The sequence below is a fragment of the Spermophilus citellus genome (assembly GCF_964194105.1).
Source record: "Spermophilus citellus genome assembly, chromosome: 11".
NCBI lineage: Eukaryota > Metazoa > Chordata > Mammalia > Rodentia > Sciuridae > Spermophilus > Spermophilus citellus.
In genome coordinates, this window is record NC_138192.1 from 100,383,805 (window position 1) to 100,405,411 (window position 21,607).

The 21,607-nt window shown below is 36.1% G+C and overlaps 1 protein-coding gene across 1 annotated transcript in view; it reads right to left on the reverse strand.

The window, feature by feature from the left end:
• Positions 1 to 21,607, reverse strand: part of SATB2 (SATB homeobox 2) — a 174,135-nt gene that overhangs the window by 135,924 nt on the left and 16,604 nt on the right. Inside the window, exon 3 of the mRNA XM_081261424.1 lies at positions 14,214 to 14,390. Within this exon, the coding sequence (XP_081117550.1) occupies positions 14,214 to 14,390 (177 nt within the window). The remainder of the gene's footprint in view (positions 1 to 14,213; positions 14,391 to 21,607) is intronic.

The following is a 21,607-nucleotide window of genomic DNA, read 5'->3' on the forward strand; positions in this document are numbered from 1 at the left end:
ACAGTGTGTTTTTTAAAAAAATTTTAGCCTGGGTTATAAATCACCCCAGGATGTCCATGCAAAAGCAGCGCCGCCTGGAAACGGTTTGTGTCATATTGTAACAGACTCAGCTGCTTCATCCCCACAAACGGCACTTGTAATGAAAACACGGCCATATATCTTGATTTGTCAGAGAACAAATCAGTTTTATCTGTTCATTTTGTGGTTTAGTGTCATAGGTATTTTAGAAAACATAATTTATAATTCCTCATGCAATTATATATGAAATTAAATCATCTCACTTTTCCAGAAGCATCGAAATATTTCAGATTAAGTAGAATGCATTTGTAATGTCTTTGAATTTCTCTTCCTCTCTTCCTTCCTCCCAATCTACCCACTAGAGAAAATAAATAAATAAATGAAGGGATAAGAGGAAGAAATATTTAACATCTTAATGAATGACAGCACAAGCCATAGTGGGATCTATGTTTTATATTCTTCATGGAAACCCACTATCACAGCAGTGGTTGATTGTGCCATAGGAAGGCAGGAGTGTGGATAGCAAATCCTGTCCAGCAAAGAATATCTGGGTTTGAAAATTTGGATACCATCCCCCTCATTTATTTGCTGTGTGCTCAAGGGTAAGTTATTTAACCTTTCTGTCTCAGTTTACTCAGCTATAAGATGGAGATAACTATACTCACGCCACACAAGATTTATGATCATTTAATAAATTAAGATATGTGACACACTTAGAACAGTGCTTACACAGTAAGCTCTGTATCTGCTAGCATTATAATTAGCAAAAATACCCACACCATTATTTTTCTTTTTTTAAGGACTAAACAGACAGGAAAACCTAGTGAGCCCATGTCTTACTGGCTACTTCTGAGGCTTTCCAATGGGAGAGAAGAGAAAAATACTCTCTAGGTGGGTACTTGTTTGTATGATAAATTGGTTATTTTAGTGAACCTCAGGACAATGTATCCAGGACTCATTATTTAGAATTAAAGGGCCCCTCAGTGCCCTGGGAAAACATGCCACCCCCACCAACTGTTTTAATCCTCCTGGTTACAACACAGTCCCATTATTTTAAATTTACCTGGTTAAACTCTATCTGCCAAGAAATTCAAGCAACTTTGTGATCATATCATTAGTCTTAATAGGAAATTCTCCCTTCATCAGTTAGCTAGAAAAGTGAGTGCTGATCTTAACTTCATTAGTATATTAGTATCCAAACAGGAGCATTTAAAGATGTGTAGGGGTTACATTTTTTGAAAAGGGACACAGTAGGAAATTATAACAGTAAGTTACATAAATATCTCTGGTAGCATACTTATGATAAAATGCTGGTTTCATAATTAAAAGTCTTCTTTCCCATGAATCGGTATCTTTGGTTATATGAAAACATTTAAATAGATAATTTGAGTCATAAGTGCTGTTCAATTCTTGCTACATCTATTAAGAAACTCTACCTTGAAAACAAACACTTCTCTCCATCGGGGATTACCAGCGTACTCACATTCAGGAAGACAATGTTCCCTAGCTCCAAGGACAGGCCTCAGTGTAGGTTTAATGAGTCCAGAAAAATACACAGAAGGGAGACAATGTGATCAGAGCCAATGATGCTGCTGGGAAAAGGTCTGGGTAGCTGGCCAAGTACCCTGGAATTCTAACTAGGCCCATCTCACACCTGCTAACACACAGGGAGAACAGTGGGAAGAAACTGGGTCAGTCTTAGAAATACACACAAGATAGATGTCCATCTCTTCTCCATGCCCAGTAGGGCCTCAGGTCTGGAAGAAACAAACGACAAAAATGGATTACAACCCATTGCCCCAGCAACCATGGGGGCATTCATGATTTGTTTGACAAATTCCCTACCTTCAATAGTGGGCTGTCCTCAATCAACTCAAACACAAGGAAAACCCCATCCAGAGTTTCCCCCAATGACTCTTTTCTAAAATCTCCATCCTACTACATACAGCAAAAACCAGAGGCTAACAAATAGACAAACTGTCATCAGTTATTAATTCCTGGGCCAAGGGACATCTTAACACAAGACTGTCATTGTGAAACTAGTAAGCACTCAGTAACTAACCCACACAATGCTGTATATGTGTTTTTTAAAGAGGAAAAAGACCAAAATGTGGGTAAGAACAAGGCTATTGCAAAAACAAAATATGAAATCAATTAACTAAAGTTTCCTGAATGACACAATGTCTTTTTACCCTTCTTTCACATTTGAAAAAAAAAAAATACAGAAAATTTTAACTCTTTACCAGAGCTAAGAAAGAAAACAGGTCAATGGGGGATGGGGGAATTAATAATTGACCTTTTAGCATATATATTTTTATATTGAGGTTTCTCCCTCAATATAAAAATATATATGCTCATTCAGTTATCAATGAACCAAAGGAAAAGAAATTTATTTTCAAAAGATAGCCATATGTGCACATACATGTTGGAATGAGTCACTGATCTTCCAGCACATGCTGGGAACAGTCTCCATACTTATCACTTCCTAATGACCACTCCTAAATCCTTCCAGATAAAAACAACGAAAATTACTAATGTTTCACATTTGTTTGAAAACCAAAAGCTTCATTGTTATACAATATTAGAAATAATGATAAAGAGCATGAAATTATACATTACAATGTTAATTGAAAATCACAGCTAAACATATTACATATATATGATCCTGACTATGTAAAAGTAGTACAAAACTATAGCCACAGGAAAATAACCTAACAGGTACTTAGTTGTTTCATTCATGGGGGATGTTTATCTTCTTTCTACTTTTTTTTAATTTTTATTTTTCTATAAGAAACAAGCATTACTTTACTACCAGAAAAAAAAAAGATTTTTAAAACGTACTATATTTTTAAGGAGCTTAGATATATAAAAAAAAATGGGATCTAATAAAACAGGTTCTTATAAAATGCTATCCCAAGGTAGCAAGTTCAGTTTAAACTCAAAACAGGTTTCCCCCTAAATATAAAAATATATACGTTCATTCAGTTATCAATCCCAAAATGCCAGTCTTTGGTTTATGCCTGTAAAGTATAGGTACTGCTAGTTTGGATTCTAAAATCAATTAACAGATTAGAAATGTAATACCATAGCATGGGACATAGGTTGAGTACACATTCTCGGGAGGCAGAGTTTTGGGTCAGTCAAGTTATTAACAACTCTAAGCCTGTTTCCTCACTGGTAAAATTTGTGGATGATATAATGCACTTTGTGAGGACATTTTAAGGAAAAAATGAGTTAATGCATGTTAAACACATATGAGCATATATGTTAAGCACACATACCATTTTTGTATATATAAGCTCTTTAAAAATATAGAAAATTTTAAAAATCTTTTTTCTTGTAATAAATAATGCTTGTTTATTATAGAAAAATAAAAAAGTAGAATGAAGACAAACATCTCCCATGATAGAAGAGAAACAAACCTACATAATTGACTTAAATGTAGTTTATTACTACCTAGTATATAGAAAGTACTCAATAAGTACTAAATAACAAAATACATTCAAGTTAATTATATAGGTATGTTTCCCTCTATCCTCCCCCCCCCAAAAAAAAAAAACTAGGCTCTGGTTTAATATAAACTAATTCTAACAAAGTTACATTTACCTTATTCTGAACATGAGTTAGTCCACATGGGTAAATTTTTCAGAAAACTGAAACTTAACCTTTTAAGCACTGATATTGCCTTGTTTTTAACTGTCAAAATCCATTCAAAACTTTTGATTTCTTTTCTGGTTAAGCAGCTACTCTCTTGAACCCTAAATCTGCCAAAGCCCTAGTTCTAGACAAGATGGAATGAACAGGGTCTCTTACCTAACATGTTATCTCCTATCCAACATACATTGAGTTATTCTCTATTCTCTATCTTTCTAACATACAAGAATATATACCTTGAGGGCAGGGACATTTTGTATCTGGTTCATTCCTGGGTCCCCAACACATAGAATGACACCTGGTACGAAAGAGTAATTTAATAAATATTTATTAAATGAATGAGCTGAAATGACAGTATATTAGAAAATCAGAGAATCAAGATGTGATCTCTAAGTTTCTTTGTAGTTTTCCTCTTAACTATCTTCCAATAGTGTTCAAAAGATTAAAGAAATTAATAAAGTGCTTTCTTTCCAAATAATTCTGATATATCCTCCATTGCACATGATCTAAAACAGGCCTTCTTTAATTGAAGTCTCCCTACTCCCTTAAGGATCCCTGTATCCATAATAATAAAATAAGACATCTTGAATTTTATTTATTACTGTGGCTCTGAAGCATATATTCTCAAGAACCACAGAAGTTGACAAAACTGGTTGGAGTGTTGAATCAGGAACAAATTGCTCTTTTAATGGGGCTCCCATGATGGCAGGCTTTTATCTGGGGGGTTGTTTGGCTGTGGGGCCAAATCATTGAGGGCAGAGGTTGGAAATGTGCTATGAGCGTTCCAGCATCCCTTTCTTCCATTTATAAAATTGACAGAAGGAATATGTCGGCAGCATTTCTCCACCTAGTGTGAGCTGAGACTGAGGGGACCCTGGTGCTGGCTGATTTGCATACAGCCTGCAGGGATCTTTTCTAACCTGAGTAATGAGCTTGTAAAATAGCAGCGCAGATTTGCTCTTCTGTCCTGAGTGATATTTCCTCAAACCAAAGAGAGGCAGAGGAAAACCTTTGTGTTTTCTCACTTAACACAAAATAATTTTGCCAGTTACTGCTTTTGAGCAAGCAAATGGCACATGCTCTAGAGCCTTGAGTGAAGACCCTCCTCAGCTGCTATCAAAAAACCATCGCATTTCAATCATTGGATTTTAAACACTCACCACAGACATGTGCAATCTTACTGGCATCTAGGAAACTAAACATGGTGTCCACGTGTGACCAGTCAGCTGAGCTCACTCTCCACCTCCCACAATCACCACCAAGCTTTCCCTCTATCACATTGCAGACAGAAAATCCAATGCATAGGTTTTAAATGCAAGGTGGAGTCATTTGCTGAAGACTTTGTACTTTGGATTTTTTGTGCTTTAAGAAGATGCCATACACGGGCTGGAAATGTGGCTCAAGCAGTAACGCGCTCTCCTGGAATGCGCAGGGAACTGAGTTCAATCCTCAGCACAACATAAAAATAAGATGTTGTGTCCACCAAAAACTGAAAAATAAATATTAAAAAATTCTCTCTCTCTCTCTCTCTCTCTCTCTCTCTCTCTCTCTCTCTCTCTCTCTCTCTCTCTCTCCTCTCTCTCTTTAAAAATAATTGATTAAAAAAAAAGAAGAAGCCATACAGATTCCATCAAGAAACTCATTTGGTTAAAAAAAAAAAAAGCACATTTATTGAAACACTTATAAATGCTTCAATAGTCCTATTGCCTTTTGGGTAGAGCCTTTATACTTAAAGCTGTCCATTGATACAACTCTCAATCTTGGTATTATACCATCATATTCTAACTCTAAGTCTATTTTGTCATTCGTGTTAGACTGTAAAATGTCTTAGCCATAGAGAGCATTTTGTAATATTAAATTTAAAAAAAAAACACTCCTTCCTTCCTAATTTTTTTTTCTTTCTAATTTGGAAAAGAAAATTTGTCACCAAAATCTTATGTCACATGATTCTTCATGGAATTTTGAAATTTCTCTCATAGATTTTCCACTTTATATTTTAGTGTACATTTTACAGGCAGACTTTGTCCAATTTTTCTAGATCAAATGTTATTGTATTTTTATGTTCTTATAGGATCCCAATTTCATAGCAATTCATTAATCTGTATAGTATCAGTAAGTGGGCAAATTCTGTATTACCTACTTTTGATAGTTTGGCAACCAGTGGGACCCTGTGCTGTTTGGGATCTCCTTTTCTGTCTGCAGTGTGACAGAGGTAAAGGTCGGTGGTGACTGTGGGAGGTGAAGAGTGCTTTAGAAAAGAATAAAATAAAAAATTAAACAAAACAAGTCACATCAGAGGATAACTAATATTAGGTTATAGGTTTCATACTTGTAACTCCTCAAAGCCATATATATTAGTGAGTCACAACTTAGGTATTAAATAAAGGCTGTATATCTCTGTAGGTCAGTCTGTTTAACCTGGATCATTTTACGTAAATGCCAAAACACAAAGCTCAGATGATCAGCCTTCTCCATGTCATGAACATTAATGACTCTACCTCCAAGAAGAACTTTAAGCAGTTTAAAAAGTACAGCAAAGCTAATTGCAACTATAGCTAATTGCCTCCCAAATGAAACAGATAACTGAAAACATTGCTAAACACACTTCTTTCACCATGCAAGAAATCATAAACTCTTAATGCATTATTTTTACTGATGGAATATTTTTAAAATAGACATTCAAATAGAAATTTCGGGGTCAGTGGTCGAGTAAGATTACCCCCTAATTCACAGCCCTCAATGACTTTTATCAAGTTCCACCTACTCATGGCTAGACACCCCCAAAATGAAGTTGGACGGCCTTCACCTTCTACAAATTTACCTATAGACAATATTCTCTCAGCTGACTTTCATATGACCCATAATTACATATTTACATATTTAAAATAATACATATTTATGACAAAATAAACAGATATAAGGAATACAGAACTACAAACATTTATGTTAGATTCTCAATCTTAACTATATATCAGGCAGGGAAATAAGATGAGCATGATTTTTCCCTTGGCACTTCGTTACACTTCGTTGGGTTTGCTGTGTGCACATGGACACACACATATGCATACACGGATGCATGGAAATTTAATTTATGTAGCACGGGAGAGGAAAACACAGGGGTCTGTTAAGGAATTGTGACGTGCGTGCCACCAGTGTTTTTACGTTTTGGACCATCCAGCTTTAATGAGGGCTGAGACGTGGTTAACAGCAATTTTGGGTAGCTTTTTCAGCTCTTTTTTTGGGAGCCACAGAATTTTTTAAAAAGCAGCTTGTTTGTTAAAAGTTTGCTCCAAGGCCTAAAATTTCTAAATATGCACCTTTCTTCAACATTGCCTTATAAAGAAGAAAAAAAAAACTGCTGAAAGTCTCCCAAACATGAGAGTTTAATTAAAAAAGGAAAAGTGGGGTGGGGGGGGGAAGAGTGAGCCAAAGAAAGAAGCAGAGAAAGCAAGATAAGGCGAGAGATCATTTTAAACATTTTCAATAAGGAAAATGTCAAATGTTCAGAGCATAAAAACCTTTTGGCTTCTAAACCACACATGTCTTTTAACCATCCTCCCTTTAAAAAAAAAAAAGTGTAAATTTCTGAATTCCTTTCCAAGGTTATGATTGAACTTACTAAGTGTTCCTTTGAAGTCATAGTATTTGAAGGAATTTATAGGGTTAGGATTTTCATTAAGTTTAGCAAACAAAAATAATTCTGAATTAAAGCAGCAAATAAGTTTGATGAATTTTTTTAAAATTTAAGAGGATGGAAAAACTCAGCGATTCAGAAAACTTAATGGACACATAAACCAAGTATAAATTATAGACATGTACGACTGCAGATCTGAATAAACCAACACTTAAAAAAAAAAGCATAAAATAATAGGAAAATTTGAACCATAATATTTCATATTAAAATTTTATCTTTTCTTTAGTATCCATGATGGTATTGAGGTTGTTTTTTAAAAGTCTTGATCATTTTGTGATATTTAATAAAATATCTACATACAATATGAGGTTTAGGATGCACTTTAAAATAACTCAGTAGGGAAGGGATGAAAAGTGGCTAGGGACAAAGAAGAGACAGACTGGCCATGAGTTATTAAATGTTGATCCTAGATGAGGAGATCATAAGTATTTAATACAAGGCTTCACAAATACTGATATGTTGCATGATTCCATAAAAAAATTAGAAATTCATTTAAGAATAGAGCATTTCACAAAAATGAACCAATTAAAGTGAAAGATTATTCAGTTATATTGATGAATTTACCTTAAATATTGTTTCTATTTCTTCCTGGTATATATCATTAAAAAAAAACTAGTCCATTAGAAAGTACACAACAATAAATAAATGAATATTATGTAAAATGATAATAAAGAATAAATGAAGCCATTCCTCTTTTATAAAACTATCTTTACTATCTTGGCTTTAAATCTTACCACCATTTATAGTTTATAGACCAAAGTTATTCTGTCTATAAATAATGCCTTTTAAACCTGGAGGTCCAGATCAATTCAGACAAAATATCTCTAATTTTTATCTGAACAATTTACATCCCAGCAATCCTGTAAGTGCCTTTTGAATAACAACCTTTATCATTCTAAAAGTTAATATTGAAGTATTTTGCCACTATAAATATAGCCAAAACATCAACTATAGAATAATGACCTGGAATAATCTGAAAATGATAGTAGCTGATCAATAAAAAGACAAATTACATTTCACTCTTCATTTTTTTTTAAAGACAGCTAATTCATAAATAGAAACCAACTTCACAGTAACACACAAGGGAAAAATTATGGATAAATTTTGGTAAAAATGAAACTTAACTGTCTTCATTCATTTGACAAATATTTAATTCTTATGTACCTTACATTGTGCTACATATTACTCTTTTATAAGGGAACAAAAGAGTCTCCAGTGAACTCAAATCTAATTATTGAAGGAAGTAAACTAACACTTTTTAGGAATATGTATATTTTCCCCAGGGTGATAAGTAATAGCATTAGGGTTCATTTATCCATTCTTCCAATGTTGCTTAAATATCAAGCACAAGTAACAGGCCTGTGTCCTGAAGAAAAGGCTGAGATAAGAAGAGCTTCACCAACCAAAACCAAAGCCAAAGACAGGCTGTTCTGAACCCAGAGAGAACAATGTCCTGAACTGGCAAATAGGTTTCTTTAATAAAGCAAAAGGAGGATTTCCTAGAAAACTCAACCCATGCTTCCTGCCTTATCTGTTTCCAAAAGCTAACAAGAGGAGGGAGAATTCTTAGGCATTTTAAGGAATCAAGTGACTATTACAAATGTGTGCCAAATCTGTACAGAAATTTCATATGTATTTATATTCTCTGAACCTCAGCATAGGACATTTCTGAACTCAGAGGATCAAAAATCAACTTAAAATTTCACATACTAAGCCTTTCATGACTTATTATACTATAAAATGTAAACTCCATAAAAACAGATTTTTTCCAGTTTTTTTTTATCTCTAAAGGCTAGACTTGTGACTAATACAAGATAGGCATTTAAGCCTGCTGAATTAATTAATTTGAAGGTCAGAACTGCTAAGGAATATGTTTGATTTTCATATCTGGACTCAGTTTGGCCTCATGAGCAAGAATTGCATATTTGAAATCCTCAACCTATTAAGTTTTAGAAGTTGGTCTCAATAGATAATAATTCAGTGGTGGTGGGGGTTTTGTTTGTTTTTAATTAAGTCTGTCTTAGTTACCTCAAAAAAAGTATCATCATGGAAAGGAAACATATGTAATATCATTACCAAATGTATATAATCATTATGTATTAAATAAACACCCTACCCAAAAGGTCCTGCCATTTAGGGCTTATGTCAAAAAGTAAAGAGAAAAATATTAAATAGAAGCAGCTCATAGCTGGGTGCAATGGCACACACCTGTAATCCTAGCAGCTTGGGAGGCTGAGGCAGGAGGATCTCAAGTTCAAAGCCAGCCTCAGCAATTTAGTGAGTTCCTAAGCAACTTAGCAAGACTCTGTCTCAAAATTAAAAAGAAAAAAAAATTTTAATTAAAAGGGCTAAGGATGTGGCTCAGTGGCTAAATGCCCCTGGGTTCAATCCCTGGTACAAAAAAAAAGGTGGAGAGGGGACTCCTATTCCAAATCTAAACTGCTGAGAATCATAAAAATCATAAGGCTGCTCTGTGATTCAGGACCCTGCTCTGCAGGTGAACCAAAGGCTTCAGATATGGACTGTTCTACAAACCAGGATGCATTCCTGAGAAAGGTACTCCCCTTCCCCTCCTTTGCTTCAGTGTCCTCTCTATAAAATTGAAAATATATTATAACTTACTTCAAGAAGCTATTTTGAGAATTTAATGATTTAGTACATGTAAATTTCTGAGAATAGTACCTGACATATAGTAACTACTCAGTTGTTACCTGGCACTATTTATTAAAACTAAGAAACCCCTTGACTTATCTATTATAGGGGTTCATTAGTGATTTATTCATTCATTTTTAATCTTGCACTGAATAAACAACATAAATACATCTGTATCACATGTAAGTTTTCATATTTATGAATAAATTAAGAACAAGGTGAATTGCTTATATTTGGGACTAGGTAAAAATTATAACTTCCCACTTCTTCAGAGAATAATTCACAGAGGAAGTAGAATTTCATACTGTACCTACATATTTGTTTTTCTGATTAGAATAAAATCTCATATAACACCCATCCTGCTGACATTTTGATAAAGACAAAGGTCGTTCTTCTATGTACGTATGTGGGATTTTTATACAACAGAGACTATTTGGCACCCTGCTTAATTTACTTAAAATTTACTACATTTTCCTGTGCCACTTTTTAAAATATTATTTAAAATGACTATATAAAGGTAATTGTTCCAACATAAATAAGACATGATTAATATACTTCTTCTTAAACCTACAGTTTTGACGCCAGAAATATTCAGGCAGAAAAGATTTTTGCTTATTTATTGCTCTGCATGTTCTTTTTTTTTTTGCATCCTGATTTTTAAATAAAATTCTCTGGCCAAAAATAAGTTTTAGCAATGGCGAGATGCTAAGCAACTCAGTGAGACCCTGTCTCTAAATAAAATACAAAATAGGGCTGGGGATGTGGCTCAGTTGTCAAGTGCTCCTGAGTTCAATCCCAGGTACCCAAAAAATGACAATAATAATAATGTTTTAAAATTTACTTCAAAATTTACAGAAAGCAGAGGAGAAAGTGTCCTATTTAAAAATTAAGTCAGGTAAGCACAGAAAATATCACCTTATAATCATAGCCACCTCCAAAGCCCACCATCCACGTTGGCCAGTAGGATAGCTACTTAGTTGGCTTCCTAAAGACTACACCTCCTGGGGGTTGGGGACATAGCTCAATGGTAGAGCATTGCCTAGCAAATGTGCGGTCCTGAGTTCAATCCTTAATACCACCCAAAAAAAAGAAAGAAAGAAAGAAAGAAAGAAAGAAAAAAAGACTGCAGCTCCTTCTTTGAGAATCACAGAACTGTGTGAAGAACTTCATGGCTATTACTAAAAGCTTCATGGGCCAAAAGGAAAGTATGAAAAGGAAAGAATAAAAAAAAATAGAAAGCTTAAAATGAGAGCAACAGGGACTATGATGCTCCCCCAAGTAGCACTGGCAACAACAGGCTTGATGATCCTGCATCTTGGATCCTTGAGAATCAGAGTCACCAAATGCATGTTAGGAAATGAAGGGGATGGGCCAGCTAGAACCATAGTGTTTTATACCCTCTTTTCTCTTGGGTCCCAATATCGGGCCTTCAAATGAAAGTTACCACAAACATGCAGGCGGGCAGGGCGGGGGGCAGGGGATCTCTGAACTGTTTTAGTAGCATTTCTACTATCCTTTAGAAGCAAACATTATTTCTTTAAAAATTCTTACAGTTCACCTGGAGAGAGATTCTCTCAGAAGAAGAGACTATCTCCTGCTCAGGAGAACTTGGTGCACTGCCTGCTCACTGGGACTCCAGCACCTTTCCAAAATGATGGCATTGCTAAAATACTTTCTCTTTTCACAGAAACTGAAATATTCTTCCAATTCAATAACTGAAATCTCTTCTATTGCATCAAAATAAAAATCATGTTTTAAGAGCCTCAATTTTTAAAACAGGATTAAGCAAACCATTATCCTTGCAGCTTAGTTTCTGCCTAACTTTTTCAGCACAGGAAGAGATTGAGAAGCACTGCAGCTTCTCTGCTGCTGGGGGACCCTGGACAACTCCCCTATCTTGGGTGAATCACATAAACACTAAACAAAGAAACAACAAAACCAAAGCAAAGAAAAAAAAAACTACACACTTAAAACCTCATGCTTTGAATCATCAAAGAGTCATGTTTTATTCTACCTCCTCTTGTATTTTATTCTCACACTGCTGTTTGTCCAGCTCATGAATGACCTGTCTTATCATGCATGCCATCTGGTTTATAATAAACACACAGCAAAATGTATGCTTCTAATGATCCGAATAACAAGAAGAATCTAATACATTCACTTCAAAATAAACAGTTCTAAGTTTTTCCATTTGTCCAAAACAGAGATCAGCAGCCTGAAACAAAATAAACAAATTGTGATTTGTTTTTCCCCTGTGAAATTATACTACAGGACTCAGAGATACACCTCTGCTCACCTACAACCTGAAGAATATCTGATCTAGAGCACCTTCTTTCAACTTACAGAAAGTGTGACATTTCATATTTTTTAACCTCAGCTTTAAAAAACTTTGAGGGGGGAATAGCTTTTGACTCATCCCCTACTTAATCCTTCATTGTTAACCATATTTATTGCTAGTATATCTCACCTCCGTGGGTAGAACTCTCAGTCCACATAACTGAAAGAACAGTGTGGCTCCCTAGTGCAAATTTCCTGAGAGCCTCTTTCCTTGGCATGTGCCAAGAATCAAATCTTGGCCACTTAGCGCTGTGTTCCACATGCGAGCTCACGATGCGCTGAGCAGCCGTGCTAACTGAGATGGATAGCCCTGTCAACAGGAAGCTGGCACACCAGGATGTAAGCAGTGGGATACAATGACCTTTACATTCAGAGAAAAATATCCCTAAAATGGCATGAAAAGTTTATGGGGAGAAGGGAGGGAGGATTCTTTTATTTCATTCAGGCACATAGCATGAAATAAAAGCAAAGGTGCCCAGTATGCAATTTGCTAAGGATCAAATCCTGAATCCCTCACACAAGAATGAAAGTTGTCAGGGAAAGGAAATGAATCATCCTTTATCACGCTGCTTTGAAAGCACTGGACTCTACGATTCAGCTGTGTCAACTGCACAGATTGGCCAAGCACTTGGACTTGGATTGTGCCTGGACTCGCTGGAACTCGTAGGGTGCTGACTGCCCTGGGAAGAAGGCATTCTTGACCCCTGGTTTCATATGGGTTGCTTTTGTGGTCGAACTAAAATATTTTTAATAAAATCAATGAAATCAATGATCTATTTACAAAACCAGAGTCAAGAGCTTGAGAGTTTAAATCCTATGTCCTTGGTCACCATATTTATAACTATAAATGCTTAATCTCCCATGGGTTCTCTATCAGAAAATATGAGACTCTGAATGACATTTCTTAGTAATGATATGAAGAACTAAAAAAAAGAGCAAAATTCCCTGGCACATAAATATTAAGTAAAGATAGTAATGTAGGAAATTAACATATAAAATGAGACCTGGAAGTTACTATATTTCTATTAGTTAAAAATCATCATCATAAACTATACCATTCAATCATTTCAGCTGAAAAACAATAGTAATTCTATCAGGTCAAAAAGTCATTGCAATTATTCAAGGTTTGGGCGGCATTTTTGTTGTTATTTGTCAATTCTTTGGCATAAAAGAACAATGAGCTGTGTTTCAGAATGAAACAACAGAAGCTCACAATGGGCTCCCTAGAATTATATAATAAACATTGAAATAATGATGCAATTTTAATAGTTAATTAAATAGAAAAAAAAGGAAGTGATTACAAAGACACTGTGATTTTTTTTAAATGAATGGACCACATCAAAACTACAAAACAATTTTCCAAGACACAAAAGGGTAAGAGACATCCATTTCTTCCTGTTTAATTAAAGGCTGATCATAAACTGCAGAAGTGATGGGACCAAAAGCTATAAATAAATAAATAAATTTAGAAAACGGAATATTTGTAAAACATGTATTAAAACCTGGATAAATCAGGTGTCAAACATCTCAGCACTGGCCCTAAAAGTATCGGTTTGCTGACTTAAAAATACTAGGGTTATGAACACAAAAAATCCTATAAAGGTCATCTTGAAATATAGTCAGTTTGAGCAGCTCTAGAGGTGCTGCTCATAAGCTTCCCCAAGCAACAAGAAAATGAGACTTTCTACAAGAAACATCCTGCTGCTCACTGTTTAGGTAAGACACTACACCACCTCACAGTTCTCCTTCAACCCTGGGATACAATTACCTGGGAGAGCTATTTCAGGGAACAGATTCTTTCTCAGATTATGACACACAGAAGGCTGGGGAAGAGAGGGAGATGGAAATGGAGTGATACCTTGGGCCTGAGCTGCAGAGCTGTGGGAATATCCCAGGGCCAGGAGCGCAGTCTCCACCAGCTGGCTAAAAAGCACATCTTTTCGCACCAAAACAAACTCAGCGTGCTCTTCTCTGTTGTCATATTCGAGAGAGCTGTCCAACTGCTCCACCACACAGAAGACAGGAATCATCAAACCTGGAGGGACAAAATTCAAGAGTAAAACACAAATATAGCAAAGTAGCTCTCAGTTACCACCATGAGAAGGGAAGAGACAGTTATAAAAGTCACCCAACTGTGATCAACACTGGTTTAGAGTAAACAAGCCTCTTTGTTCTGTGGCCCTAAGGAAAGCTGTGCCCCCGCCCATTATTATTACTATCAAACTGTAGCAGAATTGCCAGGGGGCAGTGGCAGAAGCCCTCAGATTCCAGTCATGAAAAAGTGAAGTGCGCCATTCAGAGGTGTCCCAGCACATAGGCTAGATCAAGGTGACCTTGCAGATGCTGGAATCCTCAATGTCCAGTAGTTTTATCATAATTACTAATCAGAGTTAGTATTTTCAGATCTGATCAGCTTTTGTCTAGCAATGCATTTTAAAACTTCTACTCTCAAGATACCTAGTGGAAAGGCATGTTTGATTTCAGGGCCTAAGATGTTATGTGAATATGTATAAGAAAGTCATCAGGAATGTTTGGTTGGTTGGTTGGTTGGTTGGTTCTAGGAATTGAACCCAAGGGTGCTTAACATCTGAGATACATCCCCAGCTCTTTTTATTTTTTATTTTGAGACAGGGTCTCACTAAGTTGCCTAGGGCCTCACAACATTGCTTAGAAATTTTAAAAGTCCCTCCTGTAGGCTGTTTTTAGGGCTGTTGTTATTGTTTTATTTTTTTTTTTTTAATCCTGGTTATCAATTAGCCTGAAAATACTCTGATCATGAAAAGTCTTAACATTTAACTTACGTCAAAAATATACATCCAAATAGAAAATTCCACCTCTTTGAAACTATTATATACTAATACCAGATACTACTGGAAAAAGAGTATCTTTTCTTTCTTTTATCGATTTTTTTTTTCTCCTGGGGATTGAACCCAGGGGTATGTAACCACTGAATCACATCCCCAGATCTTTTTTTTTTTTTTTTTTTAAAGAGAGAGTGAGAGAGGAGAGAGAGAGAGAGAGAGAGAGAGAGAGAGAGAGAGAGAATTTTTTAATAATGTTGTTGGTATGTGGTGCTGAGGATCGAACCCGGGCCGCACGCATGCCAGGCGAGCGCGCTACCGCTTGAGCCACATCCCCAGCCCAAGAGTATCTTTTCTTATGTTTGCAGAAGAAAGAAGTAAACTACCCTAAAGAATAAAGCAAATTAGTCTAGTTGAAAATCTGTTGAAATCTGTTGTCACCGAAATATTTCTCTGCTTTGTATCAAAGTGTGAAAAGCTAAAAAATGTTTAATTCACCAAACATTTTTTGAACTGTTTTTTATTTAAAAAAAAAAAAAAAGCCATACAGGCATTTAAATCTAAACATAGCCAAGGCAAAAGAAGATCAAAGTTTTACTAACATACAAGTAATAAACATGGACTCTGCCCCACGTAATTCACACAAATTAGTATGTTATGAAATGGGGTTCTGCTCTGGGTCTTTGGGCAAGAAAAAAATCAAAAGTTATGAAGGATGAGTAGGCAGGCAGAGATGGGGAGGTGGAGGGTTGGATGGTCACAGTGAAGGCACTTCATAATGAAAACAAGATCTCTTTGAAATGACTGTAGGAGAGTAGGGCCCTGACAAACAGAATGCTTAGGAGGTTTCCAGAAGCCCTTCCCTGTTGCCTGACCCTACAAGTCTCCTGACTCACTTCCATCTTGAAAAACTGAGAGTAGGAGCAGATACTCTGCAAACTATGGGATCACAGATTTAGGTTTTTGTTCTAAAGATAATACAATGGTACAACTGGTTCCCATGTGCTAATTATTATTATTAAAGATAATAAGTATTGGGTGTAATTATTAAATATAATCATTATTAACAATAATAATACTCATTAAGAATCGTTATCACTAAAGATCATGGTAATTATTATTAAGACTGCATAACACTCTTAACAAGTCTCACCATACCATACCTGGGACAGCTATTGACTCAATGTCCACTCTGAGAACAACAAAGCAGGATTACTGTCTGCAGCTACACTATCTACACAGATTCATGAAAAACATGAGAAGACCAATTTTTCAAAAATAGAAAAGGATTTAGCCTGGCCATGTGATGCTTTATAAAATATAGTTTTTAATTGTGACCCACTCTGGTGTATGAAATGTTTATTTATTAATAGTGAGTTTATCACCAAACATATTCAAGACTTGTAATGAATATTATGAGTTAGATTTCCTCCAAATTATCCCTGCCACCATTCATTTGCCTAGCATTTATTCACTGAACACCTACTATGTGCCAGGTATCCCCTATGGTTCCCGGGATATAAGTGAGAACAGGTCTATATGACTCCTGCTCTCCATATAGTTGACAGCATTGTAAAATCTTCCTGAGTAAGCATAATGGCATTTTATAGGACCCATTCAAGAGAGGCCTTACCAACAGGGAATAACCCCCATTTAGCCCTTTTAACTCTTACATACTGGTATATGATCTTTGTCCAAGGAAGCAGGTTGATTTCTACTTCTAATGATTCAAGCATATGCACACATGGGGCCATGTAGCCAGTGGTGCCATAAGCTACTTAACCACTAATACCTATGTGTACATAAGTTTCAATCATGAAAATCCATGTGCAGTTCCTAGTGTCAACATCTGAGTGTCACACATCTGGGAATCACAGATAAGACCTTTAAATGAATCTAGTTGCTCCATAAGCTAACATGTATCCATTACTTAGACACCATAAATCTTTCTCAAGTCTATAGTCAACTGAAAAAACTTAAGATCCTACCAATTTTTGAAGATAATATTAACAGTTCAATCAGTCACATGTGAAATAAAACATAAAAACACAGAGCTCTATAACACGTAGGAACTTGTGTTTTACAATTGTCAGTAAGTGAGATATTTTCTAAGCATTTTAGTTCAGTGACTGAAGGAAGTAATTGTCACCTGACACAATAGCAATAACTCCTTACAGTCAAAAAGCAAGCCCATCCCTGATAGGCATCACCTACTTGGGTAAAAGCAAAGGACTTTGAAGTCATTTATAAAATAAAACAACATTAACAAGGAATGTATGATAATAGGATTCATTCTGAAGCACGCATATATGAGACACCCAGGAATATCACAAACAGATTATATTTAACCCACAGAAAAATGTACCTTCTTATTAGAACTTGATCAACCCAAACAATTATGGTTGTATAATGAAAAGCAGTTTTTAGAAAAAAATGAAGTCAGGAAAAATAAATGCAGTTTCCCGTGGGAATGACAAGAAAAATGAAAAATAGTAAAATTGTACAACAAAAATCAAGGATGGCAAGAAGCTTCAGGCATAGGTTTAAAAGCCTTCAAAAACAGGAAATCCCTACAGGAGACAAGCCATAAAAGGATGAGTAGAAAATGAGTATAGAGAAGGGGGAAAAGGATGAGTAGAAATCTATGCCTCTAAAAAAGAGATATTTATCTATTTGGTCACAAGATTCTCACTAAGCAAAAAAAAGAAAAAGAGGAGAAAGGGACAGTAGATGGGAAGATAGTGAAGGTGTTTAGAAAGACTTCAAAAAATAGATTCAAAATGGGAAGAATTAAAAGATAAGTTCTGATGAAAGAAACCAATGTAAGGTAAGATGCATTTACAACAAAATTCAGAAATGGTCAAGAAGCAGAAAACAGAAAAACTCTTATTCTAACCCTGTATCTTGAGCTTACAGCATTAGTTTTCTTTTTATTGAAACACAGACCCATTTCCAGATGATCAAGTAGAGAACTTTGGACCTTTTGATTCTAAGCCTTGCTAAGCCTTTTACAATTGCAGGAGGCAGGCAGGTAGTTCAATCTGGAGGACAGGCACCCAGGCCCGAGCCATTTGCTCCAAGCTAAGACTTACTCTGGCGATTGGGATATATGGTGAATTCTGTTGTCATAGAGGCAAAATAAACCTGGACCCTCTCTCCATTAGGAAAAACGCACTTTTCCAGCTGTCATTAGCAATGATGCTGAAACTGCCATTTCATAATGATACTATTTCTGAAAAAAAATGTGTAGCTATGGTCATTGTTACTACTTTGCACCACAGCAACCAGGTGAACTGGGACATGTGGGAAGGTGGTTAGATGTGGTGGTGAACAGCAGCAAGTTGGAAGTAGGTGATCCTTGGGTGGGATCCTGACAGTGTCTCTCCTTATCTGTGTGAGCGACTATGGGTGCTTTATCTGTCCTCTCTAAGGCCCAAATTCCTCCAGCTAAAATGCAAACAATAATCTCTATGTCACAGAGTTGTTAAGAGAATTCAACTATATAATGTGTTTCTTTGACACACAGTTCTCAAACAATGGAACCTATTTTTTTTTTTTTTTTTTTTTTTTTTTTTTTTTTAGTTATCAGTATAGTTTACCAAGGGGAAAAAAAGAAACCAATTTTTTTCAGAATGTATATGCAACGTTATGATACATACTAAAAAAACAATTAAAAAATAAAAGTAATGATGATGGTCACTGAATGTCTCATCATGGTATAGGCAAATGATACTAATAATCATGGTATGTCCTATTATGCAAATAATAATGGTTTGAAGAGTTCAACCTGCCCATAGCAAAAGGTGACGTGTCAAGAAGCACCTAACACCTAACTTCATGCTCTCAAACTGCACATCCAAAACAGTAGTCACTAAACACATGTGGCAAGTGAGCCCTTAAATATATCTTATCTTGAATTGAGATATGCCATAGGTGTAAAATAGACTTCATTAGAAGGGCTTACTATCAAAAAAATAAAAATAAAACCAAATATATATTATGAATAATTTTAAAAAATTAATTTCACATGGAAATAGCATTTTGGATTTAGAGTTAAAACTAATATATTATTGAAATTTATTTCACCTGTTTCTTTAACGTATTTTAAATGAAGCTACTAGGAAACTTAAAATTACACATGTAGCTTACATTATATTTCTATCAGATGGTACTAATTTAAACAGCCCGCCAAAAAAACACATAGAATGGTTTTTCTCACACATTATAAATTCATCACAAACTGATACTGCAACAATTATGTGATTGTTGTGGGCACTTCTTGGCCCTTTGGTTATCTTTTCTCTATGTTCTAGATATTAGGAGACTCAGGAACAGAAACCCTCTTGCTTAAACTCCAAAATCCAATGCACTTCCTTCTCAGAATCACCAACCAAACTGTAGGCTGCAATTTTTTAAATTAACTATACTGATCCAAATTCTTTAATAAAGGTAAGGCTTTTTCCCCTCCTTCCCTTCACTTTATTTTTTTTTAATTTTTTTTTAATTGGATGTTCACAACATTACAAAGCTCTTGACAAATCATATTTCATACAGTCCACTTTAAAGAACATTTACAGTCCTCAGGAAATGCCATCACACTGGCTATGAAAGTGACCTGAGGAACAGTTACTCCCGAATGCTCCTATTGTTCCACCTCAACAGTGAAAGATAAAAGTCAAGCCAGCAGCACGGGGTCTCCTTGACAGGACTCAGTCACCCTCGGCCAAAGTTGGGCCAGCAAGCAAACCTCTCTCTCCCATTGCACTACCTAGTCAAACATATGTACCCTTATTTTCTCCTCATAGTTAACTTGTGAGACAGTTGTTATTATTCTCATTTAATATATTAAGAAGCTGAAATCATGGGAGAAGTGAAATGTCTCTAAGAAGCACCATGAGGCAGGTTATCCCAACTCTACTCCTTTGAAAACAATACATTCCAAAACAATATACTCTAAAATATACTCCTTTTAGTAAAGGACCCTTTATCACTTGGTATGGCTAATGAGTGGTCTGTGCTGCCTGTATGTCAATGTACCTTCCAAGTACCTCTGAGGTGTTAAGCACTGCACTAGGTGTGGAGGAGAAACCAACCATGTCTACTTTTCAGACACTCAGCAGACAAAGGCTCTGGTGAATGGGGTGGTGTGGATGAGTTTGCTCTCCAGCCTCCGCCCCAGACCCTGTATCTTCTTGGTCCACCCTCATTCCTGGAACTGCCCTCTGAATGACAAAAGCCAGTCTGAGATGATAGCAGGCTAGCCTTTCTCCTCCCCCCTGTATAAGGGTTTCTAAAGCCCACCTGTTTCTGGAAGTAAGGCAGCCACAGGACCTATTCCCTTCCCTGGGGCCAGCAGAGCAGGTTCTGACCTGGAAAGGTTCTAGGGCTAACTGAAGATTACAAAGGCCTCCGGACAGAGCCTTGGATATTTGTTCTTTGTATACACTGAACTGGAGGAAAGCTCCAAACTTTGCAGCCTCCGCAGTAAGTAGATCATAGACAAAGGCCCTTGAAAGACCGAAACAAATTCTACCACCCAAAGAGGACAAAGAGGGAAAGGAATGAGTGACTATCTTTTCCTAATATAAATTTACTAGAAAAATAAAATCACTTACTTGTTCTACAGCCTTATATTTGCTTTTTGTCTCTGTCACGCTCTCACACACACACAGCATGCACTCATACACAGCATGCACTCACACATACACACACACACACACACACACACACACACACACATACACACATCCTGAGTCAGAGACAAGAAAGGAAATAAGCTGCCAGTAGTAACCTCTAGCCTTTTCTTCCTACCCTAAAATAATAAAGTTGAATGCCAAGAACTGCAACCAGAAACAGAAAGGAATAACGTTTCTCTCACTTCCGTGTTGGGGTCCCAGGGAAAACTTCAAAAATAATCAAGTGTGTCTTTCCTACTCTCCCTTGTCCTTCACCTGCTCTCCAGGGCACTGACCTTCAGAGCTAGGCCAGCCATGGGTTCCACATTTCATTTCAGCCTCCTACTCCCGCCAGGGTCTGATCTCAGAATTTTTAAGATTTATAGATAAAAAGATACTACACTTTGCTGGGGAATGGCTTTGTGGTCTCCTTATCTCTCAAATATATAGACATGCTTCGCCTAACATGGATATGTTCTGAGACATGCATGAGTAAAGGCCCTTGAGCAAACCTCACATCGTGTATTTAACCTAACATGGCCACAACATCACTAGGTGTAGAATCTTGTGGGCCTACTATCATACAAGTAGTCCATCCTGGGCCAAAGCATCATTATACAGTGCATGCTACCTTCACTGTAAAAGAAACACATTTTATCCCAAATAAACATAATGAAAGAAATTTCAGATAGTGTAATAAAAATAAGTAGAAAAAATTTTTTGTCACTAATTTTGGGAAAAATGGAAGTGCACTGATTGACTGTGAGAGAGCTATA